Raw genomic sequence first — 26,748 nt, 5'->3', positions numbered from 1 at the left:
TTTTTGTTTGGTTTGGTTTGGTTTTATGAGACAGGATCTCACTGTGCACAAGACTAGCTATGATGTTACTATGTGGACCAGGCTGGCCTTGAATTTACAATCCTCCTGCCTCTACCTCCCAAGTGTTGGGATTATAGGTATATGCCACCACACCCAGCTCATGGGTTGGCACTTTTAAATTATTCGGCCTGATTCACATCTCAGTCCTCCTTGTCCAATAAGACACATCCCAGTCCTTCTTCCTACCTGGCATCCAGGTTCTACTTGGATCCTTCCAGGAAGAGTGCTCACTACTTCCCAAGGAAACCACCCTTGGAAGTTCTAATCATTGGAATGTTTTTCTCTCTTGGACCCCAAAGCTACCTCCCAGGCATATCCACCCTGTGGGTGGTGGCTTGCCACATAGCTCCATGGTGTCCCCTCCCTGCTTGTCCCATCCCCTTCATCTTGCTATAGCCTGGTCAAACCCCTTGCTAGAACTCCTTACTTAGTGCTCTGGCTTCATTGTCCCCTTCCTCTAAAACAGAGAGAGAAAGAAAAACACACACAGCATCACTTCTAGGGTGCAAATCAAAACACCAAGGGCAATGTTAATAAATACATAACATTTTAAAAATCTGAATCTCCAAGGCACAATAGTTTACACTCCTTAACCCAGGCCAAGCTGGTTCTCACAGGAATGACTCAACATGGGCCCCAGAAACCTGCAGAGGGGAGGGCAGTGGTGGGCAGAGCCCTGAGGAGCTCCCAGCACTCCTGTTCTCCAAGGAGGCTGCAGGGCAGAGGCCCATTTTTTAGCACCTCTATGACCTGGCAAGGGGTCTCAGAGACCCCCTGTTGACCTTGGGAATGAGGACCCTAGAAGGCATCCTGGGGACCTGGTCTACTTCCTGAGAGTCAGAGGGCCGAGGGCTGTTGCCTGCTCCTTGTACATGACACAGAAGACAGCTGAGCCTGGCTCAACGTGACTGGGGCAGAGGCCATGCCCTTGCCATGCCCAGGGCCTGGTTGAGGGGCTCTCTGGTGCCGAGCCCTGGGCCCACCTGCCCCTCAGAGCATCGCTCACCTCTGGTCCAGCTCCAGCCAAGTGAGGGGATCCTGACTCCAGTAGGAGAGGACTTTGGCAGAAGGTGATAACTGAAGGGCACAGCCTGAAAAGTCATGTCTCCTGTGTCCTATGGTCACTTGCCAGGCCAGGCTCCCTCTAAGCCCCAGAGTGATGACTAAAGTTGCTGTTTCTGGTCCAGCCAGGGGTCAAGCACCAGTATGGAAAACCCCTGGATGATGAGGACATGGGTCGAGGGTGCTTGGTCCCCTTTTTCTGGTGGGTTGGGTATGTGATTGGGAGGCCAGTGTGTAACCTCGAGTAACCAGAAATAACAGATGTGACATCTATAAAGGGGCAGAGTGCGACCACAAACCATTCCCCCCAGCCAACCAAGATGAGCTGGCTTCTGACTTGGCCTCAGCTAAGGAAGGCTGGGCCTGGGAGGAACTTGCCTCTTCCCCACCCACTGTGCAACAGGGAAGCTTCACACCACGTTCACCCAGCTCCCTTTGTGGACCTGCCCTGCGAGCAGCCCCTACCTCCCTTGACCCTGCTTTGTCTTTCTGGGCTCTGCACAAGGTTCCCTACAAGTTCTGTGAAGGCAGACAGCCCTGACAGCTCCTGACATGAGCTTCAGACTTGCCTGGGCCCAGTGGCAGTGGGGAGGGGAAATTACTGACCTTTGGTCATGGCAGGAAAGGCCCTAGGAGCCCCTGAGAGGTTCAGTCCAGGGCCTGCTGACTGAGGTATCTGTGGTTAGGGCTTTCCCTGATCTTTCTCTTCCTCCCATCCCCATCATGGGGTAAAGAGCATCACAGTCCCAAACAAGAACAAGACAAATAATTTAAAAGGAAGTCTGTGCTTGTCCCTGCCCCATTGCATGTGTCCTCTGAGCTGGGGTCACCAGGGCAGCACACAGAGTGTAAACATTGGCAGGATGGGCATGGTGTAGCTCAGGTCACCAAGGAGGTGGCAGGAAGACTGGTGCCTGGATGGTTTGGGTCCTCCCTGGGCTGTCCTTGATCCTTGGAGGTTGGCACAGCTGCCTGGGTCCAGACCCAAGGCGGTCCCACAGGGGTGGCAGGAGAAGTGCCCCTGAGTGCCCTTGGGCTTAGAGTCTCCGGGTCAAAATGCCTCTGGGTCACCAAGGAGCTTGTGTCCAGTGGTCTTGGTTGCTGTGTGGGGTGGCCTTGCTGATAGTCATTGGATCCTCCTGACCCTCTGGTAGGCCCCACAGTCCCTGGAGTGGCCTTGGATTCTAGTAAGGGACTCCCAGGAGTGGAGAAGGGAGGTGGTGAGGTCATGCTGGGGTTCAGGCTCACACCGGGGCTTGAGACCTTGGTACAGGACTCACAGCACAGCCGGTGGTAGCCGGGGATGGCACAGTAGCGACTGAGCACTTCCATCTGGCAGAAGATAGATCGGTCCCCCACGCAGGGCTCCGCTGCACACAAAGCACAAGGAACAATGACAGGGGAATGCCCATCAGCTGGGTGGCACTGATACATGGGCCACACCAATAGCCTTCTCCCCACCACCCATGCTGGACTTACTACCCAGCTTTTCCTAGGGTGGGGAGAAAAGATCACATGATGGGAGAGCCATCCCATAGAGAAGAGGTACTAAGATCCCCCAGAATAGTGGATCTCCCAAGTAGAGAGCCCCATATACTCAGTGTCACCATCACTGGAAGTTTAGGAGCAATGCCAGTTCTCGAGTCCCACTCGGTCCTAGGGCACCAGAAACTGGGGCAAAGCCAGCACTGTTTTAACACTGGCTCCAGGGGGTTCCAGTGTGGGGAACCTGAGAACATGGCTCTGCACTGATTCATTCACAGACTGAGCTGTGCCCTGGAATCATCCATGGAGCTTCACAAATGGCTCATGCCCAACTCCTCCCCCACTGAACATGGGGTGTGGCCAGGTACTGGGGCCAAGTGGGAAGACCCTGTTTTAGAACTAGGAACCCCTACCCCTTCCAATCCATCCAAAAGATTCTGACCCCTGCAGCCATAGTCAGGCTAATTGCCCAATGTTTAACAAGCAGGTCAGCATCCCGCCACCTTTTAGGGCCTGCCTGTATCATTAAACCCCCCAATCACTAAATTTGAATCAAGAAAATTAAGGTTCAAGTTCAGGTTATATTCCCTAAAAACCGTGAGACCTTGGAGCAGTTACTTAAACTTTCCAAGCTTCAGTTTATGCACCTGTAAAATGGAGATAATACTGACATGTATCAAGAAATGATAATATTACAATCATAATAAATTACATTTATAAAATAACTGGTGAAGAGGAGCGCTCATTAAATTAGCTTTCTTTACTTTAGGTAGAAAATGTTTTTGTTATTAGGCCAAATAGAGATCTTTAGAAAGGAGGCAGGAACATGGCTTTCTACTAATTTTGCCAGAGACTGAAGGGGTAGGAGATGGTAGGCGGGTTTAGGGTAACAGATCAGATGCCAGTGGCCTCTAGGTGGCGCCAACACTCCAAGACCAGAATCCGTTTTTCTGGTCCCTTGGCTTTGGGGAAAAAAAAGGAAGGGAACCCAGGGAACTTGCCCAGCGAACCTTAGCACAAGAGCAGAGAAGCCGAGAGGCCCAGGGATTTGTACCAGGTCACACAGGCACCTGCTCCTCTAACTAGGGGCATGACCTTTCTGCTACTTGTCTTGCCAGACCCTGGTTAGTAACAGGATGAGAAAGAAGGAACTTAGGAAGAGAGCACAGCTTTACTCATGGATGAATGAATGGAAAGATGGGAGGATGACCTGTTAAGCTACCCCTACTGCGTGGTTCTTAGCAGACCACTGGGCAGGAGCCAAGCCCTGGAAATGCAGCTCTCGTCTACAATTTGCTGATACAGATATGGCTCAGCATTCAGAACTTTGGGGTCAGAAGAGTGATCCTCTGTGTATTTATATTATAGGACATCCTCAGTGGAATCTGGGGTGTTACCTTGTAACCAAATATGGCAGTGTTTGCAGCCAAAGCTGCAGAAAGAGATCTCCTTAGCCCAGGTCATACTTTACCACCAAATTTAGGAATAACTCTCTCAGCTCTCAGTACTTTGGAATCACAGATGAGAGGTCAAGGACCAGGACAGCATCAACCCTACTTCCCAGTTGCCAAGTCTGAACTTCAGGGAGGCCAAGGCCACACAGACAGCTGGCACGCCAGCTCTGCTCCCTGCATGGTCCATGCTTGGGACCCAGGCCACTGAAAAGTTTGGGGAGGGAAGGGACCTGTGACTGTACTTACTTGCTAATATCCTGTTGGTAGGGGGCAGGGACCCAGACTGGGGCTCCCATTGCCCCTCTGGAGTCACAAGTTCTAGGACCTCAGCCTTGACTGTGGAATTCTGGAGATTTCCTGTGAGCAGAGAGAAGCAACTCTACTATAGGTAAGCACCTCTTGTCCAAAATGCTTGAAACAGGAAGCACTTCAGTTTAGTGTTCTTTTTGATAGGTATTTGCACATACATACGTCTTTCTGTATATGCAATGACTTACCTTGGAGTTGTGACCCAAATATAAACATGAAATCCATTTCTGTTTCTTATACACAGAGCATGAAGGTAACTTTGTACAATATTTTTAAATAATTTGAGGAATGAAACAAAATTTGTATATCACAGCCAAAGGGACTTTTTCCCTTGGGGATGCTGACTAAACTATATATATTAGGTTTTGACCATGAACTGTCCCATGAGGTCAGGCATGGAATTTTTCACTTATGATATCATGTCAGCCTTCAGAAAGTTTTGGATTTTGGATTTCAGGTTTTCAGATTAGGGATGCTCAACCTGTACTTGGGATTTCTAAGGGCCAGGATTAAAGATAGGGCTGAGTCCAAGGTCAAGGCTTGGGGAATGGGGCTAGGCCTCCCCAGCCCATGTGCTTACCTCCACAGGCTGGCAGGCTGCAGACCTGCACAGTGTCTGGCTTGTCCCCCTCGCACTGCCCAAGACTGTTGGCATTGGTCCGGCATCCCACCTGCCGCTGCTGGATGCCTTCTCCACAGGTGGTGGAGCACTGCATGGAGGGCCAGACCCAGGCCATGGCACCCAGGGTCAGGATGAGTGAACAGAATAGAGACAGAGGACCACCAGTGAGCTCAGAGTCCAGCCAAAACCCAAGGGTAGAAAAGGTATAAAAGAGGTGCCACATCTTCACTTGACCAGAGGGACATGCAAGGTCTGTCCCACCAGGACACCCTCCCCTACTGTCAGGTTTTTTTGAAGAGCTGCTGCCCGAGCTTGGGACCCCCTTAGGCCCTTCCGCAATCTACTCCCGGTTTAGAAGCAAATCTCTGGGACCCTTTTCCAGCTAGTCCCATCTGCATTCACTATGTGTGACCTGTACCCAGTTCTTTTTTTTTTTCCCCCATGTCATGAGTTTATTTACAAATATATTTTGTATGTTATATGAGTTTTCCAAAGAGACTGCACCTCTTAAAACATTCTTCATGTCTGTTACATGGATGACTTCAAACACCCAGGGCCCCCCCTCACAGTGGCTCTGACGGACCATAGTTTGTGAACTTTGGCTGCTCTGCCGCAATGTAGCACTGTTAGAAGCTTTGTGAAGGGCACAGAGATGAGAGGTGGAAGAAATGACCACACTACCCCGTGCCTGATTCTTCAATATTTTGTGTATCACTCTGGCAAGCTCCCCTGTCATGATCCACCACAGATCACTTGAAGTGTGTGAGAGCCTGGATTGTGGCACTGTTGCCTCACTAGGTCAGTTTCCAACTCTGTAAACCAGAAGATCTATGAACAGGTTCTTCATGGACCTTTCTAGCTGTGACAGTCAATGATCTGGGGACTCGACTTACCCAACACTGGCTTCAGAGGCAGATGCACACATCTTCCTCTCCAAAAGGGAAACAGACAGCTGGATGCAAGGACTACCACACACACCATCCCCTGCACCTAACACACTTCTTACTGTGATAAATGTGTGTGTAGGACAGTACTGGGATGGCAGGGCAGGGTCCCCAGAAAAGCAAGGTTGCCTGATATGACTGGGTCACTTCTTGGGCACTGATCACAGCCTCTCCTAGCAGGACGGGGAAGAACTTGCAGAGTTTCACTTCTCATACTGGGGCGTGTGATCACGGATGGAGACAAACATGGCTCATCTTTCCAGGAGGCTGATGGAGGGAGGGCTAATGGTGTAGCCCATGTGCCAGTGCCACCCAGCGATGGGCATTCCCCTGCCATTGGTCCTTGTGCTTTGTGTGCAGTGGAGCCCTGCATGGGTGACAGGTCCATCTTCTGCCAGATGGAAGTGCTCAGTCACTACGGTGCCATCCCCGGCTACCACTGGCTGTGCTGTGAGACCAGGAAGTTTCTTAAGCCCCAGCATGAGCCTGGACCCCAGCCTGACCTCACCACCTCCCTTCTCCACTCCTGGGAGTCCCTTACTAGAATCCAAGGCCACTCCAGGGACTGTGGGGCCTACCAGAGGGTCAGGAGGATCCAATGACTATCAGCAAGGCCACCCCACACAGCAACCAAGACCACTGGACACAAGCTCCTTGGTGACCCAGAGGAACTTTGCCCCAGAGACTCTAAGCCCAAGGGCACTCAGGGGCACTTCTTCTGCCACTCCTGTGGGAACTCCTTGGGTCTGGACCCATGCAGCTGTGCCAGCTTCCAAGGATCAAGGACAGCCCAGGGAGGACCCAAAGCATCCAGACACCAGCCTTCCTGCCATCTCCTTGGTGACTTTAGCTACACCATGCCCATCCTGCCAGTCATGTTTACACTCTGTGTGCTGCCCTGGTGACCCCAGCTCAGTGACTGTTGTTTGTCACTAGCTCTTGGTAACAAATACTAGCCACTGGTCTTACAAGGGGCTCTATCTTCCACTATCTGTCACTTCTCTGTTAGTGTCATCTCTAAGGCTTTGGAGGACCCTGTCTTATATGGAAACAAATGAAGCTATATGTTATAGAGAATATAAGAGGCACATGGCCTGGCCTGGTATCTCATGCCTGCAGTCCTGGCTCCTCTGGAGGGTCGAGGTTTGAGGCCCACCAGGCAAACAGTTAGCGAGACACCCATCTCAAACAATAAAAAGCTGGGCGTGGTAGTGCGTGCCTGTCATCCCAACTATGCAGGAAGCTTAACTTGGAGGATCGTGGTCCAGGTTAGCCCCTGCACAAAAGCAAGACCCTATTAGAAAAATAACTAAAGAAGAAGGACTGGTAGCATGGCTCAAGTGGTAAAGCACCTCTGTAGTAAGCACAAGGTCCTGAGTTCAAACATCAGTACTAAAACCCAAAAACCTATGTGAGTTGAGTGGGGATTTTTGTCCTTTATTTAATTACTTTAAGTTGCTAAGGATCAAACCCAGATCATGTGGGGCAAACTTTCTACCTCTGAGCTATACCCAAAGCCTAAGTAAGGATGTTTAGTTCTTTAAAAGTAGTCTACTATGCACTACTTCAAGGAGACCCTCCCTGACCACCTTCCATCCTGTCCTTGGTCACATTCCCCATCACCCCAGCACAGCTGCAGACTCGATCTGGAATTATTGCTTGTGTCATTAGTCTACTGTCTATTCTACCTCCCTCAGTGGACTGAGTAGGGCAACAATCCTGCTGGTTTCTGCTGGGTCCCTGGCCTTCCTTGCACGATACCTAGCATGCAGTTGGTACTCAGCAAATCTTTCTGGAATGAAAAGATGTGCTTTAATTTGTTTATCTGGGACACGAGATATTAACCCTGATGTGAAACTTGGAGTCAATGTAAATGAATGTAAAGGGCCACACATAGCAAATGCGCAAGCTGTTCTACTTTGTTATGAGAAAAACCAAACTAGATGTAGGGAAGGATTCAGACAGAAATTCTGCCTGTAGGGAACACAAGAAAACTCAGAACCTTCCTCTCCTCAGACCCACATCTTACCCACATGCCTCTCACCTCCTGAGGACCACTCACCTGGGACCAGGCCCCTGTCCGCCACTGGGCTGGGCAGGGCACACGGAAACAGGGCCTCCGGGCTTCTGGACGGTCACCAAGGCAGGCTTTGGCCGGCATGGCCTTGTGGGTGCCGTTGGAGAGGGGCAGCAGGCACTGTACTCCCCGGGTCTGCACCCCCAGTTTCCCGCAACTCCGGCTGCAGGCACCCCACTCCTCTGTCATCCACCTGGACATAGAGCAAAAGATAGAAGAAGGTGGGACTAAGGGGACACACTTTCCTCTTGGAGCTGCCTCCCAAACTTAGAAGACCACAGGCTTCAGAATGCTTGGGACCAGGACAACTGTCCACCTGCCTCTGCCACCGCCTGGCTGTGTGACCTCAGGGAGGTCCTGTTTTCTCATGTGAGGTTCTATTGCATATTTAAATTCCGGCACTCTGTGTCCTTGGGCGAGATTAGCCCTACTAAGCCTCAGTTACTCTGTCTTTACATCAGGATGGTCTCAACATCCCATAAATAGATGAGTGCTACCTTGTGCAGATGCTGTACACAGCAGTGTGAAACACACCAAAGCCACACTTCCACAGATGCGTTTCCCAGGGAGGACAACAGCAATTAGTATGGTCATCAGCACCCACAGCGCTTCAGCACCCAGCGGTTCTGCAGGGGTCTGCAAGCGTCTCAGCAGCAAAGCAACTTCCACCAGTATCTCCAGCGGTGCCACGGTTGAGTGCGACCACAGCCAAGCCTGATGCTGGTGGGGGAGGGGCAGCCCCAACTCCTCCCTCTGGGTTTCCTGAGACTTCTTTTAGTAACCAAGGATCTTTCAGGCCCATTTTCAAAGTCAACCTTTTCTTTAAAAAAAACAAAACTCCATTGTCGGGGTTGGGCAGTGGCCCAGGATCTCAGGCAGAGTTAGTCCTACATGCACACTCTGTGATCACCATGTTTGTGAGAAGTCAAATTTCTGTCAATGACAGTGCAGAGTAACAAGGGGAAGGGACACACAAAGGGAGGGAATGAAGCTGTCCTGGGCACTGGAGGGACTGGGTATCACAGCCAGGCCATGCACAGGGTAGACACAGCAGACTCTAGCTCCCACCCTGGCCCCTGATCACATGACCGGCCCTGGGGCTCCCTGGGGCTCCCTAGCCCAAGGGCACAGGAGCAGTCACCCTGAGACCTAGTCAGCACCCTGTCTCCACCCAGGAAGATGTCTGCACCATGCTGGGAAGCACTCACAGGGGGCTGGGAGTACTCATAGGGGCAGGAGCACTCACGCGGGCTGGGAGCAGTCACAGGGGGCTGGGAGCACTCACGTGGGCTGGGAGCACTCACGGGGGGCTGGGAGCACTCATGCAGGCTGGCAGCACTCACAGGGGGCTGGGAGCACTCACGTGGGCTGGGGAGCACTCACGGGGTCTGGGAGCACTCGCAGGGGGATGGGAGCACTCACGCGGGCTGGTTGCACAGGTGTTGGTTGCAGGGCCGGCGGATGGGCTTGGGCCGCTTCCTGTGGTCGCACAGGTGCCTTTGCACCATGTGGTGATCCCGACGGCGCCGGCAGCCATACTTAGTGAACTGGATTCCTATGAAGGCAGGGTGCTGTGGACCCACTCCAGAGGCCCCCCCCAACATGTCCACACCCTCAGAGAGGGCACCTCTAGAGAATCTGGAGGACCAATTCCATCTCCCTCTGTTCCTCTGTGGCTCCTCCTACCCAAGTCTGCAAGACATCTTCCTCCATTTTCCCAACTGCTCCTCACGTAGCACTGGTGGGCAAGTGCTTTGGACAGCTGCTTCTCTCCCAAGCTCTTATATGGACAGAGACCCTACCCTGGGTCCTACTCTAGCAGCCCCCGGCTCCGCCACAAGGCCCTACCCTGAACAACTTCCACACGCTGGAGATCTTCGAGGGGAAGCTGTGACATGAGTATGGACATGTCAAATGGAAACACCAGTCCCTTTCCCCCATCCCCTGGCTCCTCTCCTCCTTAGAGGCGCTGGATTGCCCCCTTGCAGGCACTGGAAGGTCAAGAGAGCCAGTACCTCCTCCGCAGGTCTTGGTGCATGGGGCCCAGCTCTTGAGGGCCCACTCATAGGTGTCCGTCTCCTCCAGGAGCACATTGTTGCTCCCAATGAGAGGCAATAGGTCCTCGTGGATGGTGTACTTGTAGGATAGGCTGCCTCGGGGGCCACCCTCAGCTGGGGGAAGCACCTGAGGGGAGATGAGGAACAGGTGGTACCAGACAAGAGAGAGAAGCAGGGCCAATACAGAGCGGGGTAGAGGGGCCAAAGAGAAGGATGTGAGAATAGGAATGGATGGGGACTGTGCTGAGTATGGCTGGGGGTGAGTGGGATGTTCACACCAGTGCCACATACAAACTCCTTTTTTCCAAACTAAGTAGCTGTGAGTCAAGCCTGAGAGCAGCCTGCAGACCCTAAGTGCTCTTCCTCCCATAGACATATGTTCTAGCAAGGGCAGGACCCATGTCTGTGGGTCTTTAGCTCTCTGGAGCATCAGCACTGGCTGGCTCCAGAAGATGATCACTAGGCTGGATGCCAGATCTTTACCAGATATATTATTCGCAAACAAATTTTCTCCCATTCTCTGGGTGATCTGTTTCACTCTTTTTTTTTTTTTTTTCTTCCCCTCCTTTGGTAGTACTGGGGCTTGAACTCAGGGCATCATACTTGCTAGGCAGGCGTTCTACCACTCGAGCCACTCCACCAGTCCTTTTTTTAAGTTGGCTAGTTTTGAGATAGGTTCTTGCAAACTGTTTGCCTGGGCTGGCCTTGAACTGCAATCGTTCAGATCTCTGCCTCCTGAGTAGCTAGGATTACAGGAATGAGCCACTGGCACCTGACTGGTCTGTTTACTTCTTGATAGAATTCTTTGTTACACAGAAGTTTCCAATTTTGATAAGTCTTGTTTATATACTTCTTTTGTTGCTTATGCTTTTGGCTACATATCTCAGAATCCAAGGGTATCAAAATTTATCCCTGTTTTGTTTGAAGAGTTGTAGGTTTTCAGCTCTTACATTAAGGTCTTTGATCAATTGTGAGTTAATATTTGTGTATGGTGTGAGGTAGGGGTCTAACTTTTTGTCCAGTTTTTGTATGTGACTATCCAGTTGTCTCAGCACCAATTGTTGAAAAGACTATTCTTTCCCCCTTGAATGGCCTTGGTAGTCATGTTGAAAATCAGCTGGCCCTAGATATATGGGTGGACAAGAGATACAAGGTGAATAGGAAACATGTGTTGGATGGAATTAGTATTAGATATATGGGTGGACAAGAGATACAAGGTGAATAGAAAACATGTGTTGGATGGAATTAGTATGCTGGCACCAATAGCCACAGAGCCTGACCTCCAGGAACTCTCTGACTGAGCAACAGGGCAATACTAGGAACAAAGTCCATCCAAGGACCCCTGCCACCAGCCAGAGCAACAAGCATGTGGAAAGAGCTTTCCTGGGCTTAAAAATCCCTGTTCTATTGGGCCCTGACCCAGGCCTAGGAAGGTGTATGGGCAGAGATGGCCCCGACGAGGACAATGGCCCTGTCCCCTTCCCAAAGGCTCACACTGCCAGATGGCATCCCCAGGCCTTAAAGGCCTAAGAAAGCCATCTAAGGACCTGGGCATTGACCATGCCATAATGCATGCTGACCCTGGATGATGCCAGGGTGACCTTTGGAATCAGTCCTGCCCCCACCAGAAGCCTCCTGCAGGCCCCATCTCCTACGCTGCAGTGAAGGAGAGCAGGCTTCCAGCATGTAGCTCCCTGAGGTTTGACAGCAAGAAGACGCCATTTCCTTTTCCCTTCTCATTTGCCATCCTGCCACAGCTTTCAAGCATGCGTGAGGAGCTGCCCCAGGATGGAGGGCACCTTGGCCTCCTGCAGACAAGGGAATGGCAATTTCCACCATTCCTTTGCTCACCTCCCAGCTCATTATGCAGTGGAGATAGTGAACTGGAGGAGAGGCAAGAGCGACACCAGGGAAGTAGGGCTCACCAGGATGGCGATGGCTTCGGGCAGGGGCCCACTGGTCTTGAGGCTATCCTTGGTGTCCTCCAGCACGTGCTCCCACTCCAGGCCCAGTGCAGTGAAGGTCCTGCTAGAGGCCTCCTTGCCCTTGGGGTTGAGGATGAAGCTGCCCGTGACCTGGTTCTTTACCGCTGACCAGGGGAGAGGGTCATACAGATTTCTATTCCCTTCTATAGGGACCCATTAATATGACAAGCAACAGCCCCTTGGGACTCCCGTCTACCTCATACTCCTCCCTGTCAGCCCTCCCACCACATAGGTCCACACAATGCTGGCGAAATGCACTTGTTCTGCCTCTGGTCCCTGGTGCACACCACTGCTCCCACCTCACCACCTTCCCTTCTTCATGACCAACTAATCTCCACCTACAATTACGGCTCAGCATAACCCCTCCTCTAGGAAGCTTCCTGTGATTGCCCTCCCTGAAGCTTCTGGAGTGAAACAAAGAGGTTAGGAGTCCAGACTGGAGTCAGGCTGGTCATGAGGAAGTTACTTAGCCCCATGCAGTCTCAATTTCACCATCTGGAAAGTGGAAATGATCACTGTAGCCAACACTCAGGCCCAAGAGGATAGTAGCAATACGCACCCGAGGAGCCTGTGTATGTAACAGCCTTAGCGGAGTGCATGACACATGCTGAGTGCTATCCCCACAATCACAGAATAGGACCTGGCTCAGCCCACTGCTGGGATTATAGACACCTAGTCTCTCTCAGCAGCCTGGCAGTACATTTCCATCTTAGGGTCCTTGTCCCGAGGATTCCAGAACAAGTCCCTGCAGCCCAACAGGCACAGTGGGTAGGAGCCATCTGAGCCAGTGTCCTCCAAACTCATGCTCGCTGTAGTACAGGGAGGGCTGGCAAGGGCACAGGGCTGAGACACAGGAGCCTGGACCCAAGCTGACTGCCTCATTCCCCATGGGTGACTTGAAGCTCAAAGAGGGCCTTGAAGCCACTTTAGGACTCAGGTTCCTCTTCTGCCCATTACTAGTGTGCACTACACCTTTTCAAGTGGCTTCTGGAGAGAAGGTTGGGGATCAATTGTGGCTATGCTGAGAGGCACTGATCTCTAAGAGGTGTTAATTTTTCTATTATTATATGGATAGTAATATAAAAAATGATTGTCAGCATTTTGTGATATATGAGCTTGCCAAGAATGTCAAGTTTTGTGTTGCACTTATGATGGAGTAGGCAACAAGCGGTATGACTTAATAGGCATAATAGGTTAGAGGGGCCTCTACGATATGACAAGGTGAAGTCCCAGCCCATGGACTCTCTGAGAGGCATCTGAACACAGATGCATGCAGGAGAATCCAGCCATCACTCAACATGCAGAAGCAGCCTGCTGCCCACAGTCTGTCAGGCCCTGCTGTAAACCACACTTATGGGTTTGTAACTGAGAAATAATTCACACACCATACAATTCACTCTACTAAAGTGTGCAATTCAGTAATTTTTTTAGTACATTCAATCATCATTACTATGTAATTCCCAAACATTTTCATCACCCTCAAAAGAAACCCAATACCCATGAACAATACCCACCCCATTTCCACACTCCCACCCCAGGCCCTGGCCACCATGAACCTGTTTTATGTCTCTGTGAATTTACCTCTTCGGACATAATTACTGCCAATTTGGTTCCAGTAATAATGAAACAAAACAAACCAATAAAAACATCTCTCAGATTCTGTTCATGTTTTTATTTTGAACCTTTTGATCTAATTTATTTTGAGATTCTGATTTTTAATCTATCTTGGCCTCATGATCGTATAACCATTACAAGAAAAAAGTATAGACACCTCATTTAGTTCTGTGTTTAAGTATCATTGTGAGAATAAGTGAAGGGCCCATGTGGTAGACCGCAGAATTAGTTATCAGTTCTTCCTATTCCTACATGCAATGCCCCCTTGTACTGTGACTCTACCATTTCGCCCATCAAGAGACAGTCTGTTTTTCTACCCTTTGAACCAGGTTTGGCCATGCGATTTGAGGGAGTGAGGCATTAGAAAATGACGCAAGCAGAGAATTGAAAAGTACTTGTATACTGGGGCCAATCCTCTCTTGCTACTTACTGCTGAAGACCATGTGACAGACACCATGGGAATAATCTCAGGTTACCCTGCTGGGGACATGTCCCTGTCACCCTTATGATCCCAACTGACAGCCACTATCAACCCCACACTTCCTAGACCTACCAGCTGCCAGAAGAACCATCCACACAACCAGTAGAAGAACTGCACAGCTGAGCCCAGGCCCTACCTGATGGTCACAGATTTGTGAACTCATAAGCAACTGTTACTTGGAATCATTTCATCCTAGGGTAGTATGGTATGCAGCAAGAACTGACCAATACACTCTATGAAAATGGTTTTCCTTTAAAAACTATCTAATGCATGAGAAATTTGAACAGTAATTCTCTCTGGGGAAGAAACCAGCCCAGGGGATAGGGGTGTGAGAGGGACTGTTCACTAGATCCCTTTTAGACCTTCCAAAATCTGAACCATGGAATGGGCAACCCATTCAGCATAAATTAAAATGTAAAATAAAAGGAGTTCTCTGTCCACTATCTGTGTCTGTGAAATCCTACCAACACTGAAATTGTGGCCCTGCTCCCCCAGCACCCCAAGCCTGAGGGCAGTCCTGGCACTCACCAATGCGGTGGGGGGCCTTCTCCAGTGTCTCGATCTGGATGTGCCTGGCACCTGCTGGGATCTGCACGAGTTTGAGAGCTGCTGCCACACAGGGGGATCCAGAAAAGCAAAGAGTGTCCTGAGCAGGTGGCCCACTACTGGCATCCCACCCCACCCAGGATCAGGAGCAACTCACTCAATCATAGAACCTCTCAGAACCTGTTTGTTCATCTGTGAAATAGGGTGGGGCCTTCCCACCAGGGGACCAGGAGGAGCAAATGAGATGTTATGGCTTCAAGTGCCCTGTGAACTGAGGGTTGTTGTAAACACCCATGCACGTATGTTGCTATTATTTCCCACTTCTTGACCTTCTTCTCTCACTTCTGCCCTCTCCCCTCCTTTTCACTCCTCTGACCTTCTCCCTTCCCTCCTTTCTAAGCTATTATAGGGATTTAGATGAAATACACTATGAAGATCCCACGTGACTGTCTTGGGCCCCTAAGGACCTCCTCATCCAAGGCCAGGAGATAAGGCCTTCTCAGAGTCATCAACCCTCCCTCACACCACACAATGAACGATGAGGCAAAGCTGTAAATTCCCCAAGGGAAAATAGATCCAGTTCATATTAAAGTGCAAAGACTAATATCTGGCCCTTTTTCACAGCAGGTTTTGTCAGATTGGAGGTTGGGAGTCAAAGAATTCAGAGGTACCAGGAGTCCAAAACAGGAGGTGTCATAGGTTTTTAAAAAATGAGAGGAAAAGAAAATTACCCGTCCAATCTTGGTTACACATTTAGGCCTATCTGATCCTTCCATCCCACCAACAGCCCCACGGCCAAAGAGATGACTAGGCTCCTTCTTGTCACAATGACACCTATCAGGAAAATGTTGATGGGCTCCAGGCCCATCAATAGCATGCTGGGAAGATGGGGGTGACCAGCACTGGGCAGCTGGGAAGTTGGCAAACAATCCAGTCTCCAACCCTCCCCTGAACTCTGGCAAGGGTCAAGGAGGGAAGCCCATCCGGGAATGCCCTGGTCCCAGTACAGCTCACCTGACTGCTTGGAGACCTTTCCCAGTGTCCCCTTCACAGTCCTGCAGTGGGAGTTGTCTCCACCGCAGACTCCACACTTGTCATCTGCCTTCATGGACCCCACCTCCTTGTCACAGCCGATGGGCTGAGGCCAGAGGCAAGATCAGTGAGAGGAGGCTCCCTGTCCCATCACCCCTAGGTGACTCCACCCTGGTACCCAGGCCCTGGCCAAGGGAGGAACCCTGCCCCAAGAAGGTTCCCAGGACAGAACTGTCCTAAAAATTCACCCTGCAACCCTGGTGAGGTCTTAAACCTGGCATTGTAATTATTCTTGCCATCTCCTCACCCCTTGAATGGGGCTGGCAAAAGGGACTCTTTTCCAGCAGCCCAGGCTATGTTGCAAGCCAAGGGGTGCCCAAGTGTAGCAGTTGTGACCACACCTATCTTAGGGAGCAGGAAGCCATCAGCACAGCCCTCCAGGCCCCAGGAGCAGGCAAAGGGTAGGTGGCCCAGTGGGGCACCCACCACACATTCGCCACGGGCACAGACGCTGTATGGGTCCCGGTAGCTGCAGCGTGTCCCGTCGTGAACCACCTGGTTCATGAACACTACGTCTCCTGTGTCCGCTGACTGGCAGATCAGCTCACACTTCTGGGCATCTGTAGAGAAAGGAACACTGTTGAGCCCCCACTGGGCTTGCAGAAAGTGGCTGGCCCAGAATGATATCAGTGTCATCTCAGCCCAGCCAAGAAGCTCCAGGCCTGCTCTGAGCAGTGAGGGGGCACTAACTGTGGAGCCAGGGCTTAAAATCCCTGCTATGGCACTTACTAACCTAGTCACATGACCTGGGGCAACCCATTTAACCTTTCTGAGACTCAGTTCCCTTTTTTCATTGTCCCTGATCAGTAAAATACCACATCAGGTTATAGAGAAAAATCAAGTGACAAAATAACAACAATAAGTTTACAGTATAAAATATAGGTCCAAAGCCTTTGTACATTCTTAACATGCAACTTTAAATGCCTGTCACGAACCAACTCACTTTACCCTGTCAGTTCCCCTGTGAGGCAGGTTCCAGCATGATGGGGAGACTGAGGACCAGAGGTTAAGGAAGCATTTAAAGCCACACAGTAAGTGCTCAGCTTGGGCCCTAACCCGGGCAGTCAGGCTTGCATCCTGCTCTGAGTCTACAGCACTCCACTGGCACACAAGTAACATGATGGCATGTCCGCGTGCACGTGCACATCAGAACTCAGCCCGAACCTAAGGCAGAGGGGAGGCCTGGATTTGAGTTCCTCAACAGAGCGCCTGTAAAGGGAGAATGAGCGCCTTTCCAGTCCTAACAATGAAATGTTCTCTTTTCTCTCTGGGTTGCTGATATCCTTAAAAGGCGGTTCCAGAGAATACATAAACACTTGCTGTGTTTCTTAGGAAAAGCGAGGTTAGGGGCTTAGCTAACTTCCTGGAATTTGTCTCAAAACCCTGGGAAAAGCCTGAAGTCTAGCGGCCTCAGGGGCCTTTCTGCCCTCCCTTCCTCAGGCCACGGCTGTCTGTTTGACTTCTGAACGTTCCTAGAATCTTTTAAAGAGAGCCTCTCCCTAGCCCATTCCTAGGGACACCGTCTGGCTCCTGTTCCTGTCCCCAAGCTCCCAGAGCACCTAGTGGCTTCTTGCCTCCAGCACTCAGGACTCTAGTCTGAATCCAGCATGCTAAAACCTCCACAGGAACCAGATTCTCAGTGGGGCTTGGGGCTCCAACTGTCGAGGGGACAGGCAGGGTCCAGGCCAATACAGCCCAGCAGGCAGGTGTCTGACAGCAATGGAAGCCAGAAGACAGTGCCAAGGGACTGGTGAGTTGCCTAGAATGGGAGGAATGCAGGCAGAGGGAAGACACCCACTAGGGAAGGGCCTCTGAGGTCCGTCCAACTTGAGGATCATTGTGAGCATGAGCCAGGGAGCCCAGAGTCCTGAGGTCAGCCCAGGCTAGTCCTCTAGTTCTCCTAGGAACTGTCTGTGGCACAGAGGCATAGAGCCACACAGCAGTGTCTGTCATGGAGGACACAGAGAAGCCAGGATCAGAGGGCTGGTAAGGACCTTCTTTCTTTAAGATACCATGTGTTCCAGGCTTCCATGGATTGTCTGCCACTGAGGAAGCCCAGAGCCAAGCCCAAGGCTAGAGCATGCTCAAAACATGAGAGCTGGCACCAGCTAGTCCCCAAATTCAGACCCTCTGTGTGAGACCTGAGCCCTGTGTTTGTCCCAGAGCCACTGAGGGGTCAGTATGAGGATCCTATAGACTCCCACCTGCCTGCCTTTCCAATCACCTTCAGCCACTGTTGAAATGGAGACTGGATTAATGAGATTGAAAACCTCACATGTAGTAGGACCAAGCACCCCCAGGAGGGGCTGAGAGGCCAGTGAGGCAGCAAGACTTTGAGATAAATTCCAGGAAGTTAGCTAAGCTCCCACCTCACTTTTCTAAGGACAACAGACCTCTATGTTCTGCAGAACCTCTTTTTTAAGGACAGATGCCTTCCCACACATGTAAGGACAGATGTCTGAAAGGCACCCCAGCCTCAACCCCAGCACTGCTGCCGGCCTCTTTAGCCTTTCTGGGTGAAGCCCCTCCTTGGCCACATTCACTGCATAAGCATGCAAATTAGGAACAGCTTTAATGGGGACCGTGGCAGCAGCTGCTGGGTACAATGCACAGGCTTGTACGGAAGTATGTGGCCAACCTGCTGTCTGCAATGTCCCCCTTTTGTACTGTCACCTCCCTCTACTCTCACTGGCAGGAACAGGGGAGGGAGGCCCCAGCTCGGAACACTTGGCGCAGAGGACACCTGGGCCATGGGCAAAGCACGACCGCTTACCATCCTCAGACTCATAAGGAACCCAGCTGTGCTTGGCGTTCTGGTGGATGTAGTAGGAGTTGCGCTTGGCACACTGCTGGGCCCGGAAGTCCTCATAGGGCCCAGGGCACTCCTCGCTGTTGCAGATCTGGTACTCGAACATGGGCCCTGAGCATGAGCGACCTCCGTAGGATGGGCTGAAACAGCAGAGAGACACCAGGTGACCTGCCTGGCTGGGAAGGCTGGCAGGGAGAGGGTGTGCTTCCCACATCCAGGCTACTCAGCCTTTACAATAAGTAGCATCGCAAGGGCTCCACTAACTTATCAAGTAGAGACTGACCACATGTGGTGGCCTCTGAGCTCAGAGCCTTCCTTCTCTCTAACTACTCTGTCCTTCACATATACACCACCTAGTCCACTGTGTGAGGGGGAAAGGGACAGAATGACAGTCAAGACACAGGGACTGGCCCCTTTTCAGTGGGGCTGGAAATTAACCTTTGCTCATCCTTCAATGACTACACATGGCCTGGCATGAAGTAGGCACTCAATAAGTGACTCAACAGCTCTTATTTGTATCCACTTCCATCTACTATCACAGGAAACTAAGGAGTGGTCAGAGACTTAGATTTGGAACCAGAAGGGTGGTGTCCAAGTTCTGACCATGCAGACTTAGTCTAATCGCTTGACTGTGCCTTGCTTGCCCCTCAAAAAGACGGACCATCATACCAGTTATTCTACCCACCTCCTGGTGTCTATAAAGGAGGGCAAGAAAAGGGTATTGTTGGGCCAGGGGTGTGGCTCAAGTGGTAGAATGCCTGCCTAGCAAGGGGGAGGTCCTAAGTTCAAACTCCAGTACTGTCAAAAAAATAAAGTCATCTATACTTTTTTTCTCCATTATATCTCAAGACTATTGATATGAAGCATCCAAGTGTACCAGGTTAACAGTCCCCTGCCACAGAGATGGAGGTCAATGCACCTAAGTGCTTACTTAGCATTCTGCCTAGCTCAGACAAGTGCTGGACACACATTGCGATGATAACTATAACAGCAGTTGTCATCTAGTAAGTGGTTAACCTGTGATGGACAGACATGTTAGTATATTTCTGAGGGCATACACATTAGTTCCCTTAAACTTCATAAAATAAAAGCAATTATTACAGAGGAACTTGATAAACGGTAGCTTTGATCAAGAGGATAACTGTCAGTTATGACTGCAAGGTGGTTTATCAGAGCAAGTACCCTCTGCCTTCCTGTCACCTCAGCTTTCATGTGTCTTACAGCCAACAATTACAAGGCAGTCCATGTTGGCTCCCATTTGCAGACTATCTAACAAAGGAACAAATGGCTCCCACTTGTAGAAGGTCAAAATAGCTGTTCAACAAGGAATAGGCTGCTTCAGCAGGTATTAGGTAAATGACACAGCACAAATCACCATTTCTGAGAGTGCTTGAGACACTGTGGTCCTGTGATCTGCTATTTTTGTGCAGTGTTCATGACATCACACAGTGCCAGGAGGGGCAAGGCTGGGCCCTGTCCATGTGGAGGTCCCTAGGCCAACGAACCACATAGTGGCCTCAGCCATCCCCATCGTCCCCATCTCTCACAAGGCTGCTTCAGCCTGGAGATGGGGACCTCAGAGAGCTGTGGCTCTGAAGTTCCAAAAACATGGAGTAGGGAAAGGGATCCTATAAGAAGGAATAAGAAGGGAAATATCGATGTGTCCCCAGAATGCTGAAATTGGGAGGGCATTATTAGAAAAAGGTAAGTTAAGAAAATTAAAGGAAGTTTTGCACATGTGGTAGAAAATAAACTTGGAGATGATGTGTAACACATTTAGGTCACTGTTTACTCAAAGTTTAGCTGGAAAGCAAGGTTGTGGGAAGTCTTGCTTAACCAGACAAGCCCTGGGCCACCCAGACTCTGGGAAACTTTCTCCATAGAATTTGGGAATCACTAATTTATGCACATCCTCAGAAGTTGCTTATGAATGCAGGTGGGAGTGATCTGCCCCACCCCAACAGTGTTGGGTCCTCAAGCACAGAATATATAACTGTCTGTAGAGGCCATTCCATTCACTCCTGCACCCTGTCCCCCACTGCCTTCCCCCTCCAACCCCCTCAGTCCTAGGGAGGTGGGGTCACCTACCCTGCCCACCCCAGCCAAGCACACTCACGGGGGATTGTCACAGCTTCGACTGCGGGATCGCACTCCGCCCCCGCAGGACCGAGAACATGACCCAAACTTGGTCCAGGAGCTCCAGCCTCCATCCTGGCCATAAGTCTGTTCCGGCGACTTCCAGATGCAGTGACCTTTAAAGCACCACTGGGATGGAACAGAGGGCATTAGGTCACCCTTAGCCACTGCAGTGCAGTACAGAATAGCTGGTGGACCCCATAGGGGAGCCCAGAGAAAGAGATGTTGAGGGAGCAGAAAAGCCTGGGGTTAGACAGAATTGCACCCTTACCAGGAGCTGAGCAAACTCAGACAAAGGGCACGCCTTCCTGGACCTACTCCTCATTTATAAATGTAGATAGTTGTACTTGCTCATGGTATCCAGTGCCTGATCCACACAGTGCCCCCCCAAGAATGGCATATATTAGTCAATGAGATTAATGATGACAATAAATGTGTAATTATTTTATTTAGCACCCTGGGAGAAATAAAGGGCAGAGAGGGGAGAAAAGACATAATCTTCCCACACTATCTGAGCCAATCTTGGCTCTGCACATTGAATCACTTCCCAGGAGCCACAAGGTGGGGTCAGGGGTGTGGGGGGCTCTGTCCATGTGTGGGGAGTGGATTATGAGAAGCCTATGAGAACTTGACATAAGCACAGTTGTGCTCAATGATCTACAGGCTGAGTTTGGCAAGGCCCCAGCTGCAGAAGAGAGAGAGAGGCAAAATGCAGCACAGCTGCTTTTCCTAAGTTGTTTACATTCAGAGAGAGAGAGAGAGAGAGAGAGAGAGAGAGAGCAGGTTTCTCTTGTTACAATGTCACACCACTCCCCGGAGAACTATTGCTCCACCTCCTTGTTTACCACTGGATATAAAAGACTCACTGAAGGAGGATGAGAGGTTTTTCTGATGGGGGTTGATTGGCTGGCTACCAGCTGCTTGTGAGACTGCTGCTGCTGCTGAGTTATGCTAGAGATTAGAGGAAACATGGGACAGTGCAAGTCTAAGGACAGTGACTTTAAGAGTTATGCCAATGTAGTTTTTAGATGTGGCTGCTGCACCCATGTTTATTGCGGCACTATTCACAATAGCCAAGTTATGGAAACAGACAAGATGCCCCACCACTGATGAATGGATTAAGAAAATGTGGTATCTATGCACAATGGAATTTTATGCAGCCATGAAGAAGAACGAAATGTTATCATTCGCTGGTAAATGGATGGAATTGGAGAACATCATTCTGAGTGAGGTTAGCCTGGCCCCAAAGACCAAAAATCGTATGTTCTCCCTCATATGTGGACATTAGATCAAGGGCAAACACAACAAGGGGATTGGACTATGAGCACATGATAAAAGCGAGAGCACACAAGGAAGGGGTGAGGATAGGTAAGACACCTAAAAAACTAGCTAGCATTTGCCCTTAACGCAGAGAAACTAAAGCAGATACCTTAAAAGCAACTGAGGCCAATAGGAAAAGGGGACCAGGAACTAGAGAAAAGGTGAGATCAAAAAGAATTAACCTAGAAGGTAACACCCACGCACAGGAAATCAATGTGAGTCAATGCCCTGTATAGCCATCCTTATCTCAACCAGTAAAAACCCTTGTTCCTTCCTATTATTGCTTATACTCTCTCTTCAACAAAATTAGAAATAAGGGCAAAATAGTTTCTGCTGGGTATTGAGGGGGTTGGGGGGAGAGGGAGGGGGCAGAGTGGGTGGTAAGGGAGGGGGTGGGGGCAGGGGGGAGAAATGAACCAAGCCTTGTATTCACATATGAATAATAAAAGAAAAAAAAAGGAAAACCAAAAAAAAAAAAAAATAGATGTGGCTGCTGTTGTTTGTCTGCAAGTCTGAGCACTGAGACTTTAAGAGAGAACAAGGGACAGTGCAAGTCTGAGGGCCAAGGCTTTAAGAGAGATTAAAGAAAACATGGGACAGTGCAAGTCTAAGGAAAGAGACTTTAAAGAATAGAAAAGCAAAGTTTTAAAGAACAGAGAGAAAAGAAGCAAAGTAAAAGAGTTATTAGCAGAAAAGAAGCAACTAGGCTGTTGTGTGTCTCCATCCAAGTGCCCAGCACACCTGGCCCCAACTTTCTGCATGTCTGTCTTCTATTGTTTGTCCTTTCTGCATCTCCAGTCGCCCACAGTTAGGATGGAGAACAAGAGCTTGTGAGAAAGCTCGCTACATCCATGGAGTGGAAGGAGTGTATGCATGGCAGCAGAAAGGCCTGGTTTTGAATCCCAGTTCAGCCATTCCTAGCTGTGTATTCACACCTCACTTTGCCAGGCCCTGGTTTACTCACCTTTAAATGGAACGGTTCTGAGAACTGAAGGCACTAACCCTGCAAAGGCCTAAGCATAGAGCCAGGCATTCAAAGGTGGGCTCCACTAAAGGCAGCTCCCTTCGCTTTTGCTGTAGGGTAACATGGAATAAACACCCACCGGTGAAGGCACAAGCCTGGGAGATGCCTAGTAGGACTGAGGGGAGAGTGGGAAGAGCCTGGCTAGGGCAGAGGTCACAAGTCAGTGGGCAGGCGGTTAAGTAACTGGGTTGGAGGGGCTGGCAAAGTCCAGTGAATGGTCCAAGATCACAACCCAATGGTCAAGGGCAGGGCCAGCAAGAGAGCAGATCCCCAGCTCAAGGCTCTCAGATCCAGCCATAAGGTCCCCTGACAAACACAACCCTGCCACCCACGAAGGCCCAAGGAGCAGACACAAACCCAGAAGGCATAGGTGAAGGGTAGGCTGGGGAAGGGGAGAGAACCCATTTTGGGGAAAGAGGCAGCCTGGGGGCGGGAGAGTAGGCAGGCACCTGGAGTCTTCCCCATCTGCTTTCTCTCCCTGTGTGATCCCAACTGTACCTTAACCATTCTGGGCATCAATCTTCTCATCTGTAAAATGGGAAGAAGCATTCCTGCTGTATGGGCTATAAGATCATGCTAAACTTGGCCAACTGCAGAAGTGAAGGCCATGGTGTGGGAGATATGAGAGTGTATGAGTGTGCAAGGTTGTAGGAAGACTCGAGCACATCTGCTACACACTGGACTCGTGACAGTCCTTTGCTCTGCCCCATCCACATACACACAGGCAGGGAGGGGGCCCTGACACCAGTGCCCATGCCAGTGACAGATGGTCTATACCCTAGAAGACACTTCTGCTGCAGCCCCTGCAGGTACCTTGCCTGGTTCACACTCGGTCCCATCCAGCGGGGGCCCCTTCTTGGTCTTGCAGAAGTATGGGTTGTCAGGGTGGCTGCACCATAGCTGCTTGCAGGGCTCAAAGGTCCTGAACTGCGTGGCAAGAGCACGGGGTCACAGGCTGAACTCTCCAGCTCTGACAAGTTGTCCAGGGGGCAAAGGGCAGTGATATGGAGAGACAGGGGGTGGTGGATGCCAGGGCCCAGGACACTGTGAGGAAACCAAAGACCCCATACCCTCAAAGCTCTATTCTATCCCCAGTGCCAGCAGCCTCCAGGACGCTGCATCTCTCATCAGGTACTGAGAAGGGGCCCAGCTTAGTGCACAGGATCCTTGTCCTCTCTCTCCTAGCCTCCCTCCTATCTTTGCAGAAGCCACTGTGCCAGGGTTTGAGGCTCTGGGGATGTAGCAGCCCTGACATGACAGATGAGGGTGAGAGCCTCATCTTCCTCTAATGGGGACACTCAGTGAGGCCAGAGGTTGGTAACCTTATGTTCAGATTGTCCAGGAAAGCCCCAATCTTCTTAATATTCTCTCTGCATCTCTCGCTAGCCAGACAAGCCCTGTTCTTCTGCCCTCAAAGCAATGCTGTGTCAGACCACATGTCCCACTGTGGCCTGGGGAAGGTGACCACACACAGGCTCCTTCTAGCACCAAGCAGGGCAGGGCCTCTTCTCCTGAGGAGATGAGAAGGCCTGCATTTCTGAGTGGGGGTGTAAAGCACTCAGGCTACCAAGGCCTGCCTTAAAGTCCCCACGCAGGGATGCCCCCTTCTCTGAGCCTCAGCCTGGCCCCATAGTTAGCACTGTTTGCCCCTCTGTTGGGTGGCTTGAGCTGACCTCCAGGCTCAAAGGTCTCCTCCTGCCTATCCTACAGGGAAGGGTGATGCTCCCTGGTATCTATGGCAATGGGGGCCAGGAAGTGACCCTTGGGAGAGAAGTAACTTGCACGTACAGGAGTAGGGAGTTAGACCAAAATGTCTCACCAAACCCCATTGGGGAACTCTTCTTCCCCTGGGCCCTACTCCCAACACCTGGACTACTTCATTGGTAAACTCCCCAGGTGATCAGCCTAGTTGAAGCCTCAGAGACCATCTACCATTCCTGTCCTTTCCCCAGGGCTAAAGTCCGTGCAAGCTTCTGCCTCCACAGGTGGGACTGGGCAGGTCCTATTTCCTTCGTCTTGCACTTCCCCCACCATGCAATGACACCAAGCCTGTGGACCCATAATCAAGACCACTAGCTAGCTGGGTGGAAGGTACTCCATGAGCAATTATCCTGGGTTACACAAGGATATTCCCTGGCCCCTATCCTGGCACAGGCCAGATACTCACTGCCAAGCACATGTGGTACCCAGTGCCAAAGTCAAAGCGGCATTGCTCATCCATTGAGTAGTCAATCCCGGGCAGCTCTGGGGGCTGGGGCCAGGTGCGCTCAAAGGGGTCATCCAGGAGACAGTCGTAGGATCTGCAGTGAAAACAGTAAATGAGCCAGCCAGAGGGCCACAGTCCTAAGCGACTGGGACTTTTAATGAGCAAGGAAGGCCTGCAGGAATCTGCACCCATACCCGGGCCCTAACTCTCTCTTCTTGGGAGGACAGGCTTCCTGGGTACCCCCTCTGTCAGTGATTATCTGGCCATCTGCAGCCAGGGTCATAGGGGCTCAACTCATAGCTGCCTTAGGGGATCAATTTTGCCCACATTAAAGGGACATGCAATGGCCAAAATTAGGAGTTGATTCATAGACAATTTGAGGGCTCACTGCCCCAAGGCAGACATCCCCCCACCACCACGCATAAGCAACACTGGACAGGCTACCCTAGCCAGCTGCTGTGGTCAGGGACTGCGTGTCTGCCTTCATCTGCCCATCCAGATTCACTCTGTGCTGTTCTCAGGCCTAGTGCTCCTGAGCCCAACACTTGTCCTGTACCTCCACATTCCCTCCTCAGCATGTCCCTGTCTAGGGCCCTTGGGAGACACAGCTACTCCAGCCCCAGCCCAGTGTCTTTAATCATAAGAGCACCTGCAGTATTTAATGAATCCAGATTCCCAGGCCAAACCCCAGTAGACACTAATCAGCATCTTAGAGAAGCCTGGGGACCTGGGTTTTTCATAAGAGTTCTATGCAAGTGATCTCCCGGGCACAAGGAAATGAGAGGCTAACCTACCTGGGACGCTAGTGGAGGTGGGGTTAAGGCCAGGTGGACAAGAGCCACCGAAGAGGCAAGCCAGGAGAGTAGGGTGATGACTTGAGGGAGTGGCAGGCCCCCTGCTTCCTGGCCCCAGCCCGGAGAGTGAGGTGACTTACGGGAGGTAGCGGCTGAGCTCCAGCTTGCTGCAGCGGGACCAGTGGAAACGGTGGAAGGCAGCCTGCACCAGGGGTGCCATGACACTGCCCAGGCTAGTCTCATCTGCACAGCCATTCCCCTGCCCGTCATGCTCCATGCCAAGCCTGGAAGGTGGGGGACAGGCATGAGCCCTGAGCCATACTGGGGAACCCGCCCCTCGGAAGGCAGGCCCAAGGCAGGAACCCCTACCCTGACCAGGAATTCGGGCTGCACCTCCTGGCTTAGTTTCCTGACCATGTAGTGGGGAGGACCACCCCTCTCTCTCCATGGCTGCTGGTGAGAGCTGTCCCCAAAGGGGCTGAGCTCATTCTGCCTGGCAAGCCTTTGCTCCCTGATTCCTTCCTTCCAGATACCCTCCCCCTCCCTCATGTCCTGCCCACAGCTCCCAAGGCCAGTTCCAGCCTGACTCCTGCTCCAGGACACCTGCCCTAGCTGCCTTGACCATGAGCTGACTTCCACAGCACAAGTCACCTGCACCACCATTAACAACC

At 51.1% G+C, this 26,748-nt stretch overlaps 1 protein-coding gene across 2 annotated transcripts in view; it reads right to left on the bottom strand.

Annotated features, from left to right (window-relative positions):
• Positions 1 to 233: 233 nt before the first annotated feature.
• The window catches only part of Adamts14 (ADAM metallopeptidase with thrombospondin type 1 motif 14), a 71,853-nt gene continuing 45,338 nt past the window's right edge, over positions 234 to 26,748 (bottom strand). For both annotated transcript variants that reach the window (XM_074079074.1, XM_074079075.1), the window contains exons 8-22: positions 26,218 to 26,361; positions 25,245 to 25,377; positions 23,891 to 24,004; positions 20,714 to 20,862; positions 18,562 to 18,737; positions 16,215 to 16,348; positions 15,711 to 15,834; positions 14,679 to 14,756; positions 11,996 to 12,159; positions 10,029 to 10,197; positions 9,436 to 9,568; positions 7,999 to 8,206; positions 4,951 to 5,080; positions 4,308 to 4,418; positions 234 to 2,492 (exon numbers count right to left, since the gene is read on the bottom strand). In XM_074079074.1, the coding sequence (XP_073935175.1) occupies positions 2,002 to 2,492; positions 4,308 to 4,418; positions 4,951 to 5,080; positions 7,999 to 8,206; positions 9,436 to 9,568; positions 10,029 to 10,197; positions 11,996 to 12,159; positions 14,679 to 14,756; positions 15,711 to 15,834; positions 16,215 to 16,348; positions 18,562 to 18,737; positions 20,714 to 20,862; positions 23,891 to 24,004; positions 25,245 to 25,377; positions 26,218 to 26,361 (2,458 nt within the window). In that variant the 3' untranslated portion in view covers positions 234 to 2,001. The remainder of the gene's footprint in view (positions 2,493 to 4,307; positions 4,419 to 4,950; positions 5,081 to 7,998; positions 8,207 to 9,435; positions 9,569 to 10,028; positions 10,198 to 11,995; positions 12,160 to 14,678; positions 14,757 to 15,710; positions 15,835 to 16,214; positions 16,349 to 18,561; positions 18,738 to 20,713; positions 20,863 to 23,890; positions 24,005 to 25,244; positions 25,378 to 26,217; positions 26,362 to 26,748) is intronic.

The sequence above is a fragment of the Castor canadensis genome, chromosome 7, assembly GCF_047511655.1.
Source record: "Castor canadensis chromosome 7, mCasCan1.hap1v2, whole genome shotgun sequence".
Classification (NCBI taxonomy): Eukaryota; Metazoa; Chordata; class Mammalia; order Rodentia; family Castoridae; genus Castor; species Castor canadensis.
This window is presented reverse-complemented; position numbering and strand designations above follow the sequence as displayed.